Source organism: Coprinopsis cinerea (assembly GCF_000182895.1).
Source record: "Coprinopsis cinerea okayama7#130 chromosome 12 map unlocalized cont3.12, whole genome shotgun sequence".
Classification (NCBI taxonomy): domain Eukaryota; kingdom Fungi; phylum Basidiomycota; class Agaricomycetes; order Agaricales; family Psathyrellaceae; genus Coprinopsis; species Coprinopsis cinerea.
In genome coordinates this window covers 1,792,462-1,807,796 of record NW_003307533.1, presented here as the reverse complement: position 1 = coordinate 1,807,796, position 15,335 = coordinate 1,792,462, and the positions used below count along the sequence as shown (strand labels likewise).

At 52.4% G+C, this 15,335-nt stretch overlaps 3 protein-coding genes across 3 annotated transcripts; all 3 read right to left on the bottom strand.

The window, feature by feature from the left end:
* Window positions 1-8,301: 8,301 nt before the first annotated feature.
* CC1G_07775 (hypothetical protein) lies at window positions 8,302-8,971 on the bottom strand (the record flags this gene model as incomplete). The annotated part of the gene is made up of 2 exons (XM_001835180.1): window positions 8,302-8,682; window positions 8,744-8,971. 2 exons carry the CDS (start codon window positions 8,969-8,971, stop codon window positions 8,302-8,304), a joined length of 609 nt encoding a protein of 202 aa, XP_001835232.1.
* A 417-nt stretch (window positions 8,972-9,388) lies between these two features.
* On the bottom strand, window positions 9,389-12,979 carry CC1G_15464 (hypothetical protein; the record flags this gene model as incomplete). Its single annotated transcript, XM_002910141.1, has 14 exons — window positions 9,389-9,847; window positions 9,901-10,212; window positions 10,266-10,454; window positions 10,506-10,685; window positions 10,744-10,843; window positions 10,893-11,062; window positions 11,115-11,331; window positions 11,381-11,580; window positions 11,637-11,816; window positions 11,872-12,093; window positions 12,155-12,510; window positions 12,560-12,640; window positions 12,689-12,790; window positions 12,844-12,979. 14 exons carry the CDS (start codon window positions 12,977-12,979, stop codon window positions 9,389-9,391), a joined length of 2,904 nt encoding a protein of 967 aa, XP_002910187.1.
* Window positions 12,980-13,428: 449 nt separating this feature from the next.
* CC1G_15463 (hypothetical protein) lies at window positions 13,429-15,263 on the bottom strand (the record flags this gene model as incomplete). Its single annotated transcript, XM_002910140.1, has 7 exons — window positions 13,429-13,442; window positions 13,498-14,023; window positions 14,087-14,341; window positions 14,392-14,741; window positions 14,801-14,854; window positions 14,903-14,989; window positions 15,044-15,263. The coding sequence occupies 7 exons, from the start codon at window positions 15,261-15,263 to the stop codon at window positions 13,429-13,431; spliced, it is 1,506 nt and encodes a 501-aa protein (XP_002910186.1).
* Between the last annotated feature and the right edge of the window lie 72 nt (window positions 15,264-15,335).

Sequence of the window (15,335 nt, the reverse complement as noted above, 5' to 3'; positions counted from 1 at the left end):
CGAGACAGTCGAGAAGATCAGACCCGCAAGAAGCTGAAGGAAAGTCGGCAAGTCCAGAACGAAGCTCGTCGAGATTGGAGCTGATCTGAATGGACGAGGTATCGACGAGCCAGCGAGCAGAAGGCTGATCTGATAGGAATATATTAGCACCCATAAGTGACATCCAACGTGCAAATCACTTACCAGGATAGGACTCTTCCTCAGCCTCTTCAGTGATGTCGTCGCCAGTGTTCTTGCAACCAGAGCTGGCATCACTGCCACCACAATCATCCCCATTGTCTGTGTCGTCGTCATCTCCAGTCATAGCACTAGCAGCCTTCTGGAAATCTTCGTCGTCGTTGCGTTGCTTCTTAGTGGTAGTGAGAAGATTAGCTTGCAGCCCGAGAGGAAGAACATGGGCATTCCAGAACCGAAAGATTTCTTTAAATGGTGCAGATTGATCTTTGCCATTCTTCCTTGGGAGATCCATACCCTCGATCATGAACTTCTTGTAGAGTTGGAATGCCTTGCGATATGGGAACCCCGACTGAGCACCGACAGGCTCAAGTTTTTGATCGTTGTTGTGAATAAAAATGGTCTGGTTGGGGACATTAGAACTCAGGTCTCGCCGTTATCAAGTACTACTACTCATTATAGACTTACCAAGACACACGCCGCTCCAATGATACACGGGTTTGCTTCTTTGAATGTTTTCGCGCCACGGCTGTTGGGCTCTGGCTTCCAGCCGCTCACTGTCAGCCACTCTGGGCATATAGAGGTCTCTTTAAAGAAAACCACACGTGAAACCTGACAGAATAGGTGAACATTAAAAGAGACATGGGTGGTTAAGAGTTAGACTCACCATCGGGAGCTCGGGGTTTAACAAAACACCCTTCCTGAAGTTCCGTGTGTAATCCTTGAAGAGACAGGGAGGCCATAGCGAGATGACAGCATCTTCTTCTTCATCCTTGCTGGTTTTGAGTTCGTCCGGCCACAAGAGCTTCGAAAGGAAAAAGTCGCACTCCCCGCGTTCGGCGAACTTGTCCCATGCATAGAGGGGAGCAACATCGGCGGGCGCGTCAAAAATGACTTGGGCTGCTGCTTTCTTCCTCAGATCACAGAGAACGGATCGCTTGAGCCTGTCGTGAACAGCCGGTATAACCCCTATTTTTCATCTTTATCTTATCTGATCTGTCTCGCATCTTATCATTTCGTTTCCCCTATTCCTTTGCTCCTTTATTCCCTCTATGGACCTTTTCACTCTTGGAACACTGCCTCGTCTTGCCCTTCGCCCTATTTCCATTGTTCTTATTGTTATGCACTGCCTTTCGACTCATCCTGACACCCTCTTGTTCCATTATTGTTTCATTCTTGTTCTTCGCGCAGCCTTCGCGCAGCCTCATGACCTTTCTTATTGTTCTTCGACGTTTCGCCATTTGTTCGTCATTTTGACTCATCGCGGCTATGTAGACTGTAGAATAGGTATATAAGCTAGGTAGTCCGCTCTGTATTTCCTCAGCTTGACCCTCTTCGTCAATACATCGCTTCAGCCTTCATCTGCATTCGTCGCTCATCGCTCTTATCTCACTCGCCGCTCTTCTCTGCTCCGCATCACTGGTGTTTGGTTTGGTTTAGTGTTCGCTCTTCGCGACATTAGGTCAAGCTACCCCTGTGCACTGGCAACGCCGATCGTTGTCCCTGCATTCCGGATCCCCTGGCACTCTGGTTGACCTGCCGATCAGGTCTTACTCTGGCAACTCTGGTTTTCCGACACCGTCAAGATTAGCTGCGCAGGATACCCACACTTCTTCGCCTCTAGTAAAGACCTCAACCCTGACAAGTGGTTTGGCATCGACTGCCACCTCGATAGCAAGGAAGAGGTTGTAGAGTGTGACAGTTCCCCCTGCCCCAACCGCCTCAGTCTCCGGCCCACCTTTCACCAGTTACGACGCCTCCAGACAGCCAGCTTCTACGCTGCTGTTTGCACCTCCGACAACGCCGTAAAAGCCCGCGAATTTGCCGAATCCAGGAAAGAAGAATCGAAGAAGAAATCCCCACCAGTAACTCCGCCGCCAACCGTCACACAGCTCTTACCAGAAGATTCTCCCCAGTCTTTCCATTCCGCCGACTCTACCCCTGCCCCAGTAACAGCAACCACCAGTACCGCACCGAAGTCCTTTCGCCTTCCGTCAACATCATCTGAAGAAGACAGTGAGGAAGAGGACGACAACGACAAGGAAGACGAATCCGAAGAAGAAGACTCCGAAACACCCGTCCCCTTTCACGTTACCTACGCCGCGTTAGCAGAAGCCCTTCCCGCAGTAACAAGTTTCCGCCGCTCCGGACACTCCACCCCCCACCACAGCCCTTACCCTCACTCCTCGCCGCGCCCTCACACCACTTCCCCATCCCCAGGGAGTCGGAGGACACGTCTGTTGCCCAACGCTCAGATAACGAACCTCCCCACTTCCACCTTATCACCATACTTTATTATGCCCCACCCACTTCTCTGCCGCTCGTCCAACAAGACCCCGTTACCAAACCCGCAAAGCCGACCCCCGATCTCAGTATGTCCGACACCACTCTTCTCAAGTTGCTTGCCGAGCAACAAGAGACTACCAGGCGTATCCCAGCAATCCCTGGATAAGCTCACGGCTGCTAAGACCGCTTCCACTAGAAGCCCCGTCAAAGCGCCTGAGCCCTTCAAGGGTGACTCTGGTGATACCCAGCGATTCCTCCGCTATTTCACCAACTGGGCCTCCGCCGAGTCCGAAACTCAAAGGAGATGACAAGAAGTGGATCTCAGCTGCCCTCTCGTACCTTCAGGGTGCTGCTGCCTCCTGGGCTGTCCAATACCTGGATCAGATTGCCGCCCACGAGGCTGCTGCCGACGCTGCTCAGAAGGCCGCCCACCCCTGGCCCTTCAGTGGCGATTGGTCCACTTTTGTGGCTGCCTTCAAGAAACGCTTCCAACCCGCCGACCAGGAGAAAGCAGCTGAAGCCCAGCTCGAGGCCCTTACCCAGGGTAAACAATCTGCTTCCCAGTTCGCAGCCAAGTTCATGGAGATATTTCCCCGCACCGGTCTATCCCAGAAGGATGGTATGGCACGTTTTCGTCGCAAACTCAGTTCCAACGATCGCCTCATGCTGGATCTTATCGCCATCACCAAACCGGACGATGCCAAGCCCAAGACCCTTCAAGACTACTGCGACATCGTCAACCAGAACGATTTTACGTTTCACGGAAGCAGCACCTCCTTCTTAACCCCGACCGCCTCGTCTCGCTCTGCCCCTGCCCGTGACCCCTATGCGATGGATATCGACGCGACCCGTGTTGGACCTAGTGGCCGCTCCCGTGAGGACTTCCTCCAAGCAATGCGTGGACGATGCTTTGGTTGCGGATCCTCCGCCCACATCAAAAAGGACGGCAATCACGGCTCACTTCGTTTGCAACCACTGCCAGCGTCTCGGCCACTCCCGCTAACGTCTGCCCAAGACAAGTTCATGGGCTATCCGCCCGGTCGAGGACTCACCCAACGACGTCGCGTTGCTGCCACCCAGGAAGCCCCCTTCTCGCTCTTTGATGACTCTTCCACGTCCGCCGCCACCATTGCTGCCACTTCGTCTACCCCACCTGCCGCCGCCTCGTCTAACGTCTCCCTCGCCGACCTCTTGGTTGCGCAGAAGAACCAACAAGACATCCTGGAGCGCCTCGAGAAGATCCAACAACAGGGTTTTTGAAGAGGGTGCCTGCTCGTGCTGCAAGGCACGCACCCTTCTCTCCGCTGTACGCCGTCTCTGAGTACGATTCAATTTATTCATGTACCATTAGCTCTATACGCGAAATACACCCCGGTTCCTCGCATTTCCGCATTCGCATCAGACTCAGAGGCAGAAATCGTACGGCAAACCCCGCAGCAATGATCGATTGTGGTGCCACCGGCAAATTCCTGGACAAACCTTTTGTGGGAGAAGCACCGGATCACCGCCTATCCCCTTCGACACCCAATCCGACTTCTCAACATCGATGGAACCCCAAATCAGGCAGGAAGCATCACCCACTTCGCTCGCTTGGAGCTCACGGTGGATGGCTACTCCGAGTGGACGGATTTCCTTATCACTGATCTCGGGGGAGAAGATGTCATCCTAGGTCTCCCTTGGCTTCGCAAGATCAACCCCCAGATCGACTGGCAGAAGGGCACGTTAGAGATCCCTCCTCCTCGCATCTCCAGTGTCACCATTGAAGAAGTCCCCGACGAAGACGCACAGCCTCCTCGAAAGGAACCACCCTCCGGCAATGCTATTATTGAACAGATCTACGACAACCCTGATCCGCCCACTCCTACCGTTCCCGATGACCCCTCGATACCCGACCTCAGCTTCGAACCAAGCGAACCCCCCCTTTGTCGCATCCGCGCTAACCGAATGACCCGGCGGAAGTGGGTTCGCAAGGGACTGATCGAGGACACAGGCGACGAACTTTGGTGTGCTGCAGGTTTCACATACTCCCAGCAGATTGCCGAGAAGTCCCAGAAGGACAAACCCCAGAAGACATTCGAGGAGATGGTTCCACCCCAGTACCGACAGCACGCTTCCGTCTTTTCTGAATCCGAGTCTCATCGCCTCCCGGAGCACAAGCCTTGGGACCATGCCATCGACCTCGTTGCAGGAGCACCGGCCACCATGCGTACCAAAGTCTACCCCATGTCGCAGAACGAGCAGGAGGAACTGAACCGATTCCTCGAGGAGAATCTCAAGAAAGGCTACATCCGACCGTCTAAATCGCCCCTCGCCTCCCCGGTCTTCTTCGTCAAGAAGAAAGATGGCAAACTCCGCTTCGTTCAGGATTATCGAAAGCTCAACGAGATCACAGTGAAGAACCGATATCCACTTCCCCTCGTCTCCGACATCGTCAACCGACTCCGCGGTGCCAAGTACTTCACCAAGTTCGACGTCAGATGGGGCTACAACAACATCCGTATCAAGGAAGGAGACGAATGGAAGGCCGCGTTCGCCACTAACCAGGGACTCTTTGAACCATTGGTCATGTTCTTCGGTCTCACCAATTCCCCGGCAACGTTCCAAGCGCTCATGAACTCGATATTTGCCGATCTCATTGCTTCAGGGAAGGTCGCAGTTTACTTGGACGACATCCTCATCTTCACGGCCACCCTCGACGAGCATCGCCAAGTCGTACACGAAGTCCTCCGTCGTCTCAAGAAGCACGACCTCTATCTTCGTCCGGAGAAATGCGAGTTCGAACGGGAAGAGATCGAGTATCTCGGCCTGGTCATTAGGGAGGGAGAAGTCCGTATGGACCCTGCCAAGGTAGAGGCTGTCCGCAACTGGCCTGTTCCCCGCAACCTTCGCGCTGTCCGTGGGTTTTTGGGCTTCGCCAACTTCTACCGCCGCTTTCATCAAGGATTTCGCTACTATCGCCCGACCTCTCAACGACCTTACTAAGAAGGACATGCCCTGGCAATGGAACGAGCCGCAACAGCAGGCGTTCGACACCCTCCGAAACGCGTTCACCTCCGCTCCAATCCTGACGTTATGGGACCCCGATCGACCGACTCGCGTTGAAGTAGACGCCTCCGGGTTTGCCACTGGAGGAGCCCTCCTTCAGAAGCTCGACGATGGACTCTGGCACCCCGTTGCCTTCCGCTCCGCCTCCATGCAACCGGCCGAACGCAACTATGAAATCTACGACCGAGAGATGTTGGCTATCATCGAAGCACTCAAGGACTGGCGACATTTCCTGGAGGGACTCCCCAAACCGTTCGAGATTGTTACCGATCACTCCAACCTGGAATACTGGCGCACTGCACAAGATCTCAGTCGACGACAGGCCCGATGGTCCCTCTACCTCTCTCGCTTCAATTTCACGCTCACCCATCGTCCTGGAAAGGCCAACACCCAAGCTGATGCCCTATCCCGCCTCGACATTCATCAGGTTGCGGACGCAGAGGATAACAAGCAACAGGTTGTTCTCAAACCAGAGCTTTTCGCCAAGCTCGCAGCCGCCCACACTGCCCTTGCCAATCCCCTCGAAGACCGACTTCGTCGAGCCAGCGCCCGTGAATCTCAGGTCCTAGATGGACTCGCCCAACTCCCGCAAGTCAGGGCCTCGTCGTCTCACATCCGGACTCGCTGAATGGGAAGAAGACAATGGCCTCGTCTACTACAAGGGTCGTGTGTACGTACCTCCAGACGATGAACTCAGACGCGACGTCCTCAAGCAGTGCCACGACGACCCCACCTCTGGACACCCCGGTGTACACGGAACCCTCGAGCGAGTTGAACGACAATATTGGTGGCCAACAATGCGAGCCTTCGTCAAGAAGTACGTCGACGGTTGTGATATCTGCGCCCGAAGGAAGCACACCCAACACCCCCGATCTTCCACCCAACCTTTGGATGTCCCCGAAGGACCTTGCGGAGACGGTAGGAGTTGATCTCATTACCCAGCTGCCGGAAGCCCATGGATACGATGCAATCATTGTCTTTACCGATCACTACAGCAAGGTCCTTCACGCCCTCCCTTGCACATCCGATATCACCACTGAAGGCGTCGCGGACATCTACTATCGTGAAGTGTTTCGCCTCCACGGCCTCCCACTCCGGTTCATCAGCGATCGAGGACCTCAATTCGCTTCTAAGGTCATGCGCACTCTGCTCAAGCGCCTCGGCATCGAGTCCAACCTCACAACTGCCTACCACCCTCAAGCCAACGGACAGACTGAGCGGGCCAACCAAGAAATCGAGAAGTACCTCCGCCTCTACGTCTCTCGCCGACAGGATGACTGGGACAAACACCTACCAATGGCCGAATTCGTGATCAACTCCCGCGTCCACTCTGCTCACGATCGCTCTCCCTTCGAAGTTCTATACGGCTACATTCCCCACTTCAACATCCCCATCGGCAAGCGAACCGACCTCCGCCCTGTTGACGAGCGCGTTCAGCAGCTACAAGAAGCCCGCAAGGATGTGGAGGCTGCCTTACGTCTTGAGAAGGCCCAACAAAAGGATGTGTACGAGTCCGGCAAACGAACGGCCCATCAATTCAAGGTTGGAGACTACGTTTGGCTTAACGCAAAGGACATCCAGATTAAGGTTCCATCCCGCAAACTTGGCGATCTCCAACTCGGTCCGTACAAGGTTATCGAACGTGTCGGCGACCTCGACTACCGACTTGAGCTTTCCCCGTCCCTCTCCCGCATCCACCCTGTGTTCCACGTCGACAAGCTCTCCCCCTGGAAAGGCAATGATGTCAACGGCATTTTGCCACCTCCGCCTGAGCCTGTTGAATTGGAGGGGGAGCTTGAATACGAGGTTCACGACATCTTAGACAGCCGTTAGGAGAGGTCGAGGAAAGAATCGCAAACTGGAGTACTTGGTTAGTTGGAAAGGCTATGGGTCGACAGACGACACTTGGGAACCGGAGGAGAACTTGGAGCACGCGCCCGAGATCGTGAAGGAGTTCCACCAGCGACACCCCTCTGCACCACGCCGGATTTCCGCTACTATCTTCAGCTCTCTTCCATGGCGCCCACTCGAGAACTTCACCAATGCCCCGCCTACCGACTTTGACTGGGAACTGGGACGCCGCCTACCGCTGATCATCGAGGACGATGAGGCTTAGAAGGGGGGTAATGTCGTGAACAGCCGGTATAACCCCTATTTTTCATCTTTATCTTATCTGATCTGTCTCGCATCTTATCATTTCGTTTCCCCTATTCCTTTGCTCCTTTATTCCCTCTATGGACCTTTTCACTCTTGGAACACTGCCTCGTCTTGCCCTTCGCCCTATTTCCATTGTTCTTATTGTTATGCACTGCCTTTCGACTCATCCTGACACCCTCTTGTTCCATTATTGTTTCATTCTTGTTCTTCGCGCAGCCTTCGCGCAGCCTCATGACCTTTCTTATTGTTCTTCGACGTTTCGCCATTTGTTCGTCATTTTGACTCATCGCGGCTATGTAGACTGTAGAATAGGTATATAAGCTAGGTAGTCCGCTCTGTATTTCCTCAGCTTGACCTCTTTCGTCAATACATCGCTTCAGCCTTCATCTGCATTCGTCGCTCATCGCTCTTATCTCACTCGCCGCTCTTCTCTGCTCCGCATCACTGGTGTTTGGTTTGGTTTAGTGTTCGCTCTTCGCGACAGAGCCCATCTGCAGCATATGTAAACTGCTCGGGGTTAGCATGAAAACGACATCGAGTATAGGGGAAAAACATACCACAGACTCAAATAGAGGAGAGGTTTGGAGGCGACCACGATATGCTGCGTCGGTTGTCTCATAAAGCTCGGAAATATTTGCATTAAACAGGCGCCTCCTCCTGCTTGTCCTTCTCTGGAGGATAGCGGCCTTCCATGCTGTTATTCGCCGGCTTTTCTTTCATAAACCAATTCTTGTCAATGAACATCTCGTTGAGAAGCCAGAATCGCCTGCCCATTTCACCAATCTTTTTGTCGTGGGCAGCATTGCCCGTTGTAGGACTGGGTCGCTTTGGATGTGATTTCTTGCTGTTGCCGTCGTTGTCGCTTCCATCATCATTGCTGTTGCTGTTGTTAGTGTTGGGACGTTGTTTCTGCTGTTCCTTCATGCTCTTCAAACCTGCTTGCAGTTGACGGAGTTGCAGTTTCATCTCGTCGCGTTCAGCTATGAGCTGTTGGTTGAGTAACTGGACCTCTTGAAGCTTCTACAGGTATTTATATCCGCTGAGAAGACCACGTTAAACATGATACCAACAGCTTGCATACCTTATCACGGAATTGCTGGTAAATCTCTGCACTTGAACCAGGGATAGTGCTGCTTGTTGCTCTGTGCTGGGCAGTCTGGCTGCTAAGAATAGAGCTGGCATCGTCGTCGTCGTAGGTGCCAGTGTCAGACTCATCTGAGTTCAGAGATAGCCCGTCCATGTACATGTCAAGAGCATTCTGTTCACCCGGAGTGTAGACTGGATGTGACTTGCCAGTTTTTCTGGCCATATCTGGTGGTTTTGGGTAGTGGGAGAAGGAATGGGAAAAAAATCAACGAAGAGCGTCTCCAGGCTGCAAAAAAATGGCCTGGAATATGCCGACCAGTGTTGATTTTACGAGGTAAAATTGGGAGGATCTAAAGAGGGCATGGACGACCCTGACATTCCGGAATAGGAAAGCAGTTAATTTGACATGACATCCTCTAAAGTGTCCCGTACGAGTCATTTTCTGTAGAAGCTATTGAAGTGAAATAAATAAGTAAAAGAAGGATAGTTATGGAGAAGATACGAACCAAATTCAACCCAAGTACTCAACGATTGTGGTCGACGCTGAAGTCAACAATTTTCCCACGGACGACGAACAAAGTTGATCCTACCATTAGAAAGCAGTGTCGCAAAAGATAGACAAAAGATAGGTACAAAGATTCTATCTAGCACATAGATGTAATAGTTCCTGAACACGGAGAAACATATCCGAATCTGTAACATCAAAAACAAGAAAATCGATGTTCCTTTCATTGACAGCAACAAGAACAGCACCACGAACGATGGAGCGAGCAAAAAAGAACTCAGCACGAGGGCGAGGTGCCTTCCGTACCCGGTAGAAACCTGCAGACGTGTCCTTCTTCCGTATTGGAGCTGGAATAGTGGTAGCGTATGGAAGCGCAAGTGCAAATGGGATCGCCTCGGTGTCGGGGGACCCTGGCTGCTGCAGGGTGAAGAGAGAAAGTAACCGGGCAAAGATGGGACCAGTTGTAGTCTGGATAATGACGCAGTCATAGCGTGGTCGGTTATGGAATGATGGCGAACACCGGAGAAGGTCTCGTTCAATATCCCATGATTCCTTAGAGGTGTAGAAGGCCTCCATGGAACGGAACGAGCGGATCTACGAAGCCCATGTCAGTTGCAATGAGAAGAGACCTGGAGCTTACGACTCACGAGGGTGGAGCCATCAACAGCAATAGCAATATCGTTCCCAGAACAAAACTCCTTCAACGCCTGCTTAATATCGATGCCATCGAGTGTTGATGCATGTTCTCCAAGCTCCTCCTCAGAATCGAATTGAAAGCTTCGCAAAGGCTGAGCCTTTCGTGGGCCTTGAGGAGCCTTAAGCGTGACATTACCAAAGCTGTAGCGTTGCTGGGGTTCTTCGTCTTGAAGATGTTCGGCTTCCTTGAGCGCTTCTTGATGGACCTCAATGATTGAGTCGATAAAGTCAATAGCTCTGCTGGTATCGTCGGCGGAAAGGATCTGTCGGCTACTTGTTAGTATTAATGGCTTGTATAGTAAAGAACGATTCTCACCTGCGACTCAACATCTTTGAAGTTTGACATGAACTGATAATAAAACTTGAAGGCGCGGTGCATGACTTCGAATATTTTCGTTGTGTAGTTCCGAGTTACACCCTTGTTGAAAAGATCACGGGGCAGATGCATCTGAAGGTGCATTTTTGGAAACAGCCAGCTTTTCTCTTCGAAACCATCCCCCAATTTCTATTGTTAGATTAGTAACAGAATTCATAGGCATGAGGCAGGCGGTGGTACCTCAATCTCGTCACAAAACACGCTGAGCTCCTCCTCTAGCTTGGCGACCGTCGATTCTGTATGGGTCTCGAAGGATGAGTAGGCATTCAAATTCAAGAATACCCGGAGGCATCTTAAGAGTTGGCGAGTCGCAATGTCGTCCTTCGCAATAACGTCGTCATACAAAATAAATGGAAAGATCTAAGTACCGTGAAATTAGTTAGTACCATTCTATATACGATAGAACATGTTGACTCACCCGTGCTATATCCTCCCATTTGTTCGAATCCTGGAACGCGGTCTTGTGAGTGATGTTGCTGAAATGACTGAGTCCAGGCCAGCGCGGCATTGCATTGGCACTAAAGTAATTTTCAATAAGATGTAGGCAAAAAGTGCGAAGGGACTGACCGTGAGTTCACTTTCTCCTTGACTTCGGGAGTTGCGTACGGTCCAGTCTTGAAGCTTTTGTACAATAGTTCCAGTAAATGTGTCTTGGCTAAACCCCCAGGATAGTTGTGCAAGCGGTCGAACGAGAGTGCTCGATGAGGGTCTGAGTTTGCTATTTCGGAGAACACGTTCTAATTGGGAGGGCTTAGCAAGACGTTGAGCCGGTGATAAAATTAAAAGCACCTTGATGGGGCGAATGTTCAGGTCGACGAGATTTTTCCGCGCTGTGTCTTTCAGCTCGTCTGGCACCTCAGGCTTTTCGAGAACTTTGATCAGCTTCCTTGCTGTTTGAGAATCTCGGTATTCCCAATTGTCGAAGAATGTTGCAAGATCGGCCTCGTTAACGAGGCATACAGGACACCGCTTGGTCTTGGATCCCCGAAGTCCTGCCATAACCGCTCTTACATGCCATTAGTCGACATATAGAGGCGGAGTGCTAAAGAACTCACTGTTCTTCATAATCAGCGGACAAAATGAGGATACAGGGGAAAAGCCGTCGCACGATACCATCCCCACACTTGTAGTATACCCCCTCCTTCGAGTGGGCTTTGATAGACTCGAGTATGGCACGAAAGCTTTCATGCCACACGACCCGCTTGTATTCTGCCCACTCGGTGCTCTTCTTGGACGACGTTGATGCCTCAGGTATCTGGCGGGGACCGGTCAGGGTGAAAACATAATGACAATGTCATATGGTATACGTACCACGGGAAGCCAGCCCACACAACACCCTCCACCAATGCCTTTACCATTCCGGACGTGCGCAGGGAGGTTGGCGATCTTGGCATAGACCGGGTAACCCTTCTTTCCTCCAAAACTTGACAGCTGAGTCTTGTCTGCGTAGATAGTCAAGCAGAGTGGAACACCGTCATCGGGCAAATTGCTCTACATCAATGGTCAAACCATCACCGCGCATGAGAGGCACACGACAGGCACATACCTCAATTTCAGCCCAGTCATCGCCTGTCCATGGCTCAGTCACAAACCTCTCCCAGTCGCCGTCATCCTTCTTCTTGAACATTTTGACACTCTCCCAGACGAACTCTCGTGCCAGTTTTTGGCTCCCGACCATCTCGAGTAGCCACTCCCAGACCGATCTCACCCAAACGTCGTACTCATGGGGGACATCTCCGTGGGGGACATCAATTTTCGTACATTCAAACTAGGTAATGTCATTAAGATACATGGAAAATTTGACGGAGTTCACAGGGCCAGCAACATACAGGTGTAATGAGACTCGTAGCATCCTTCCAAGCGTCATGGATGGCCTGACAGCCATTGAATGTCAAGCTATCCTTCCCATCCACACATTGGTTGATCAGAGACAGGAGCTCTTTGACGTCGTCATCCTTCATGGCGGAACGGAAAACCAGTTTTGCAAATCGGTAGTCAACGTCAGTCTGGAAAGGGAAGTGTGGCGGGCGTGACGTTAAAGATTCGAGAGGGATCTCGGCACCAGCACTGGTACCAGGGCGGTGGCGACGTGAGTTGTATTCTTCGATGGTGATATACTCGGACGGTCGTTTTCGTTTTGAGTGGTGGTCAATTCTGACGGTGGCCGCTGAATCCGTTCGTCGGCCTGGTTGGAAGGTCAGTTGTCATATCGCTTGTTACACGAGGGAACATACCATGGGCGCGGGGTCCTAATGAAGGCTGGCGAGAAGAACTGGCTCGCGATGAGGTCTTCCTGGAGGCGCCAGTCGTAGCGGCTACAGAGGGAGTTAGCAGAACTTCAACTGATCGTGCATCCCACTCACAAGGCTTACGGGACTGTGGTGGACGAGCTTGAGGTGCTGGGGAGATGTTCTCCCATGGCAGAACCGGGCGGTCAACCTCAATATGGCTCGAGGGAGGGGGGCCTTGAGGTTTTGGTTATCGCTGGTGTCTAGAGAGTATAGGAGGTGGAACTCACTCTCAGTTTGCTCGGCCCATCGTTTCCTATCTTCTTCGAGCACCATGTGTACCTCGCACGCCTTGGAGTGGCTGATTTGTGCCGATTTTTTGTCGAATACCTTCGTACACGTCGCAACTGTACATGGGAATGGCATGGTGAAGAGTAGCTGTTCCGAGTCTTTGCTGTCAAGCAAAGGTCGGCTTTCACCCGACCCTGCGTGGCGCCAAGAAATGACATAAACCCGTATGGTAATGCATGTGATGCCAACTGTTGCTGCATGATGGCCGACCCGGAGGTTCCCGATAACTGTACAGTTTCACTTTATCTCTCCGTTCGGCCACACTGGCACGTCACTGCTCGACGACTGTCCTTGAATCTCTCGCCGTATATGAATTTTCTATCAATCCTCATGTATGAAATCTTGTATGAAAACTGTTCTTCATTCAATAGACATAATTTCCAGTTACAACAACGCAAGAATACGAATCTCCGACGGCCGAAGGATGTAATTAGGGTGAACGACAAAAAGTGATGGTCGCAAAGGGCGAGAGAGTTGAGTAAAGTCCTGCCGAAAGTCTTCGTCCCGCCCGCATTCGCATAGCATTAAAGTTTGTTCACTTCGCACACTAGTCAGCGCGTTCGAGTCGGTATAAAACATCGCCATCTACTTACGGTACACGCCCTCCTTGGTCATCACGAAACCCTGTCCGTCGCTCGTTCCCTTCAGGCAGTTCTGTCCTCCCGCGAGCCTCCACACCAGAAGACCTTGTCCTTCGTGTTCGGTGCGGATGTCTTCGCCCTTGCAGTCTAGGAACCCTTCGAACGGGATGTAGGCGCCCTTCGTGTCCCCGATGGTTCGCACCGTAAGGGGGCAATGAGGAAACTGGCCGCATCGATGAACTTTGTTGAGCTTCGACGCGGAACTGAGCATCTTGTAACCGCGACGGCGATACTTGTCCAGGGCCTTCAGAACTTTGGGGGTGACGTTGTTGAACGACGCGTTGATGACTCCTGTGCTGATACGGGCTCCTTCGACGTACGGAATTACCATGCCGTGGTGCGCGATGTAAGTCATGACAATGGTGGAGTGAAAGAGGAACACGGGAACCAGGGGGGAATGCGAGCCGGATTCGATAATGTTGATGCACCTTTTGATTTCGCCTGCCGTACGTACGAGTCGTACAACCTTGCTGATGGCCTTGGAGAGCGGTGAGTAAATCCCTTCTATGGCCGTGATGGCATGCACTGACTCGAAGCTCACCTTTCCTCGCGCTTCGAAGGGGTCTGTGATGGGGACGGCGGAATCCTCCATCGCCGAGACTTCCTTGCCTTTGGCCTTGTCGGCCGGAGGGAGCTCCTCCTCTTCGTCGTCTGGCAATCCGGGAAGAGGGTCGTCTTCATCCTCATCCTTCACGTAAATGACATCGTCGCTGTTTTCAGTCGTCCCCTCCGTTTTACATACGCCTGTGGCTTCCTCTTCCGTTGCGTTGATCGTGGTGCAGTCCGACCCCTCGTCCTGTACGAATGGTGAGCCCCGGAATTTATGCAAGAGCGTCAGTGGCTTACGGCGTGGTCTTCGGTGATTACGTATCCCTGGTTCTCCAGAAAGGCAACGACAAGACCCAGGTTCCCTTTCGCGGTGAAGAAGTCCAGGTCGTTGGGAGGGAAGCGCCCGGGATGCGCTACGGGCAGAGGGAATGAACCCGAAACCAGAGTCTTGCTCTCCCGCATCATCGCTCGGGTGCCGTCCCTGTCGAGCCCGAAAAAGTCGAGCCCTTGACCAAAGCGCTCCTCGATGACTACGGAGCGTTGCTTCGGAGTGATCAGGTCAACGTCCACCAGGTGATCGAGATCAACAAAGTCAAGAGTGGAAAGTATGTCGTCCCTCTTCTCTTCGCTGTAGAGGTGCCAGTTTTCTGTACGAGAGACGTTGTTGGTGAACGACCTGCACGTCATAGGAACTCGAAATACTCACTTTCGTCAGCTTCCGTGAGAGGCTTGCATTTACGCGTGAAGACGGGAACCTTGGCTACGTTGCTTTAGATCGGTATGGAACGAAGGGAACAGTCGGACTCACGTTGGATCGGAACATGCTTGGGGACGGGGAACGGAAGCTTCCCATCGTTCAGCGCCATCGTGTCGAGCTTGTACGCGACGTGGTCCACTGTGAACTGTAGGTGAGCCCAAACCTTTTCCTGTGTAACAAGCGGCGACTTACTTTGTTCCTCGCGGCTGGATGGTTTTTTCTTCGCAGTACGACCGTGCGCCAGAACGAAGGGCTTGCCTAGCTTGCCTGTGCTGGGCCCTGCCTGCGGGGGGGAGTTGTACGCACGTATTTTCTTGGTCGGAGATCCTGGAGGGCTGGCGACGTTGGGAAGGACGGTATCGCCCATCTCGATTGAGCGGGATCGTTTGGTGCGTTTGGGAGTGGAAAACATGGTATGTAGCAGTTAGGAGAGAGTGGAATTCGGTGACCTTGGATGGACGCGAATGGCTGGGTCCTTTCCCTG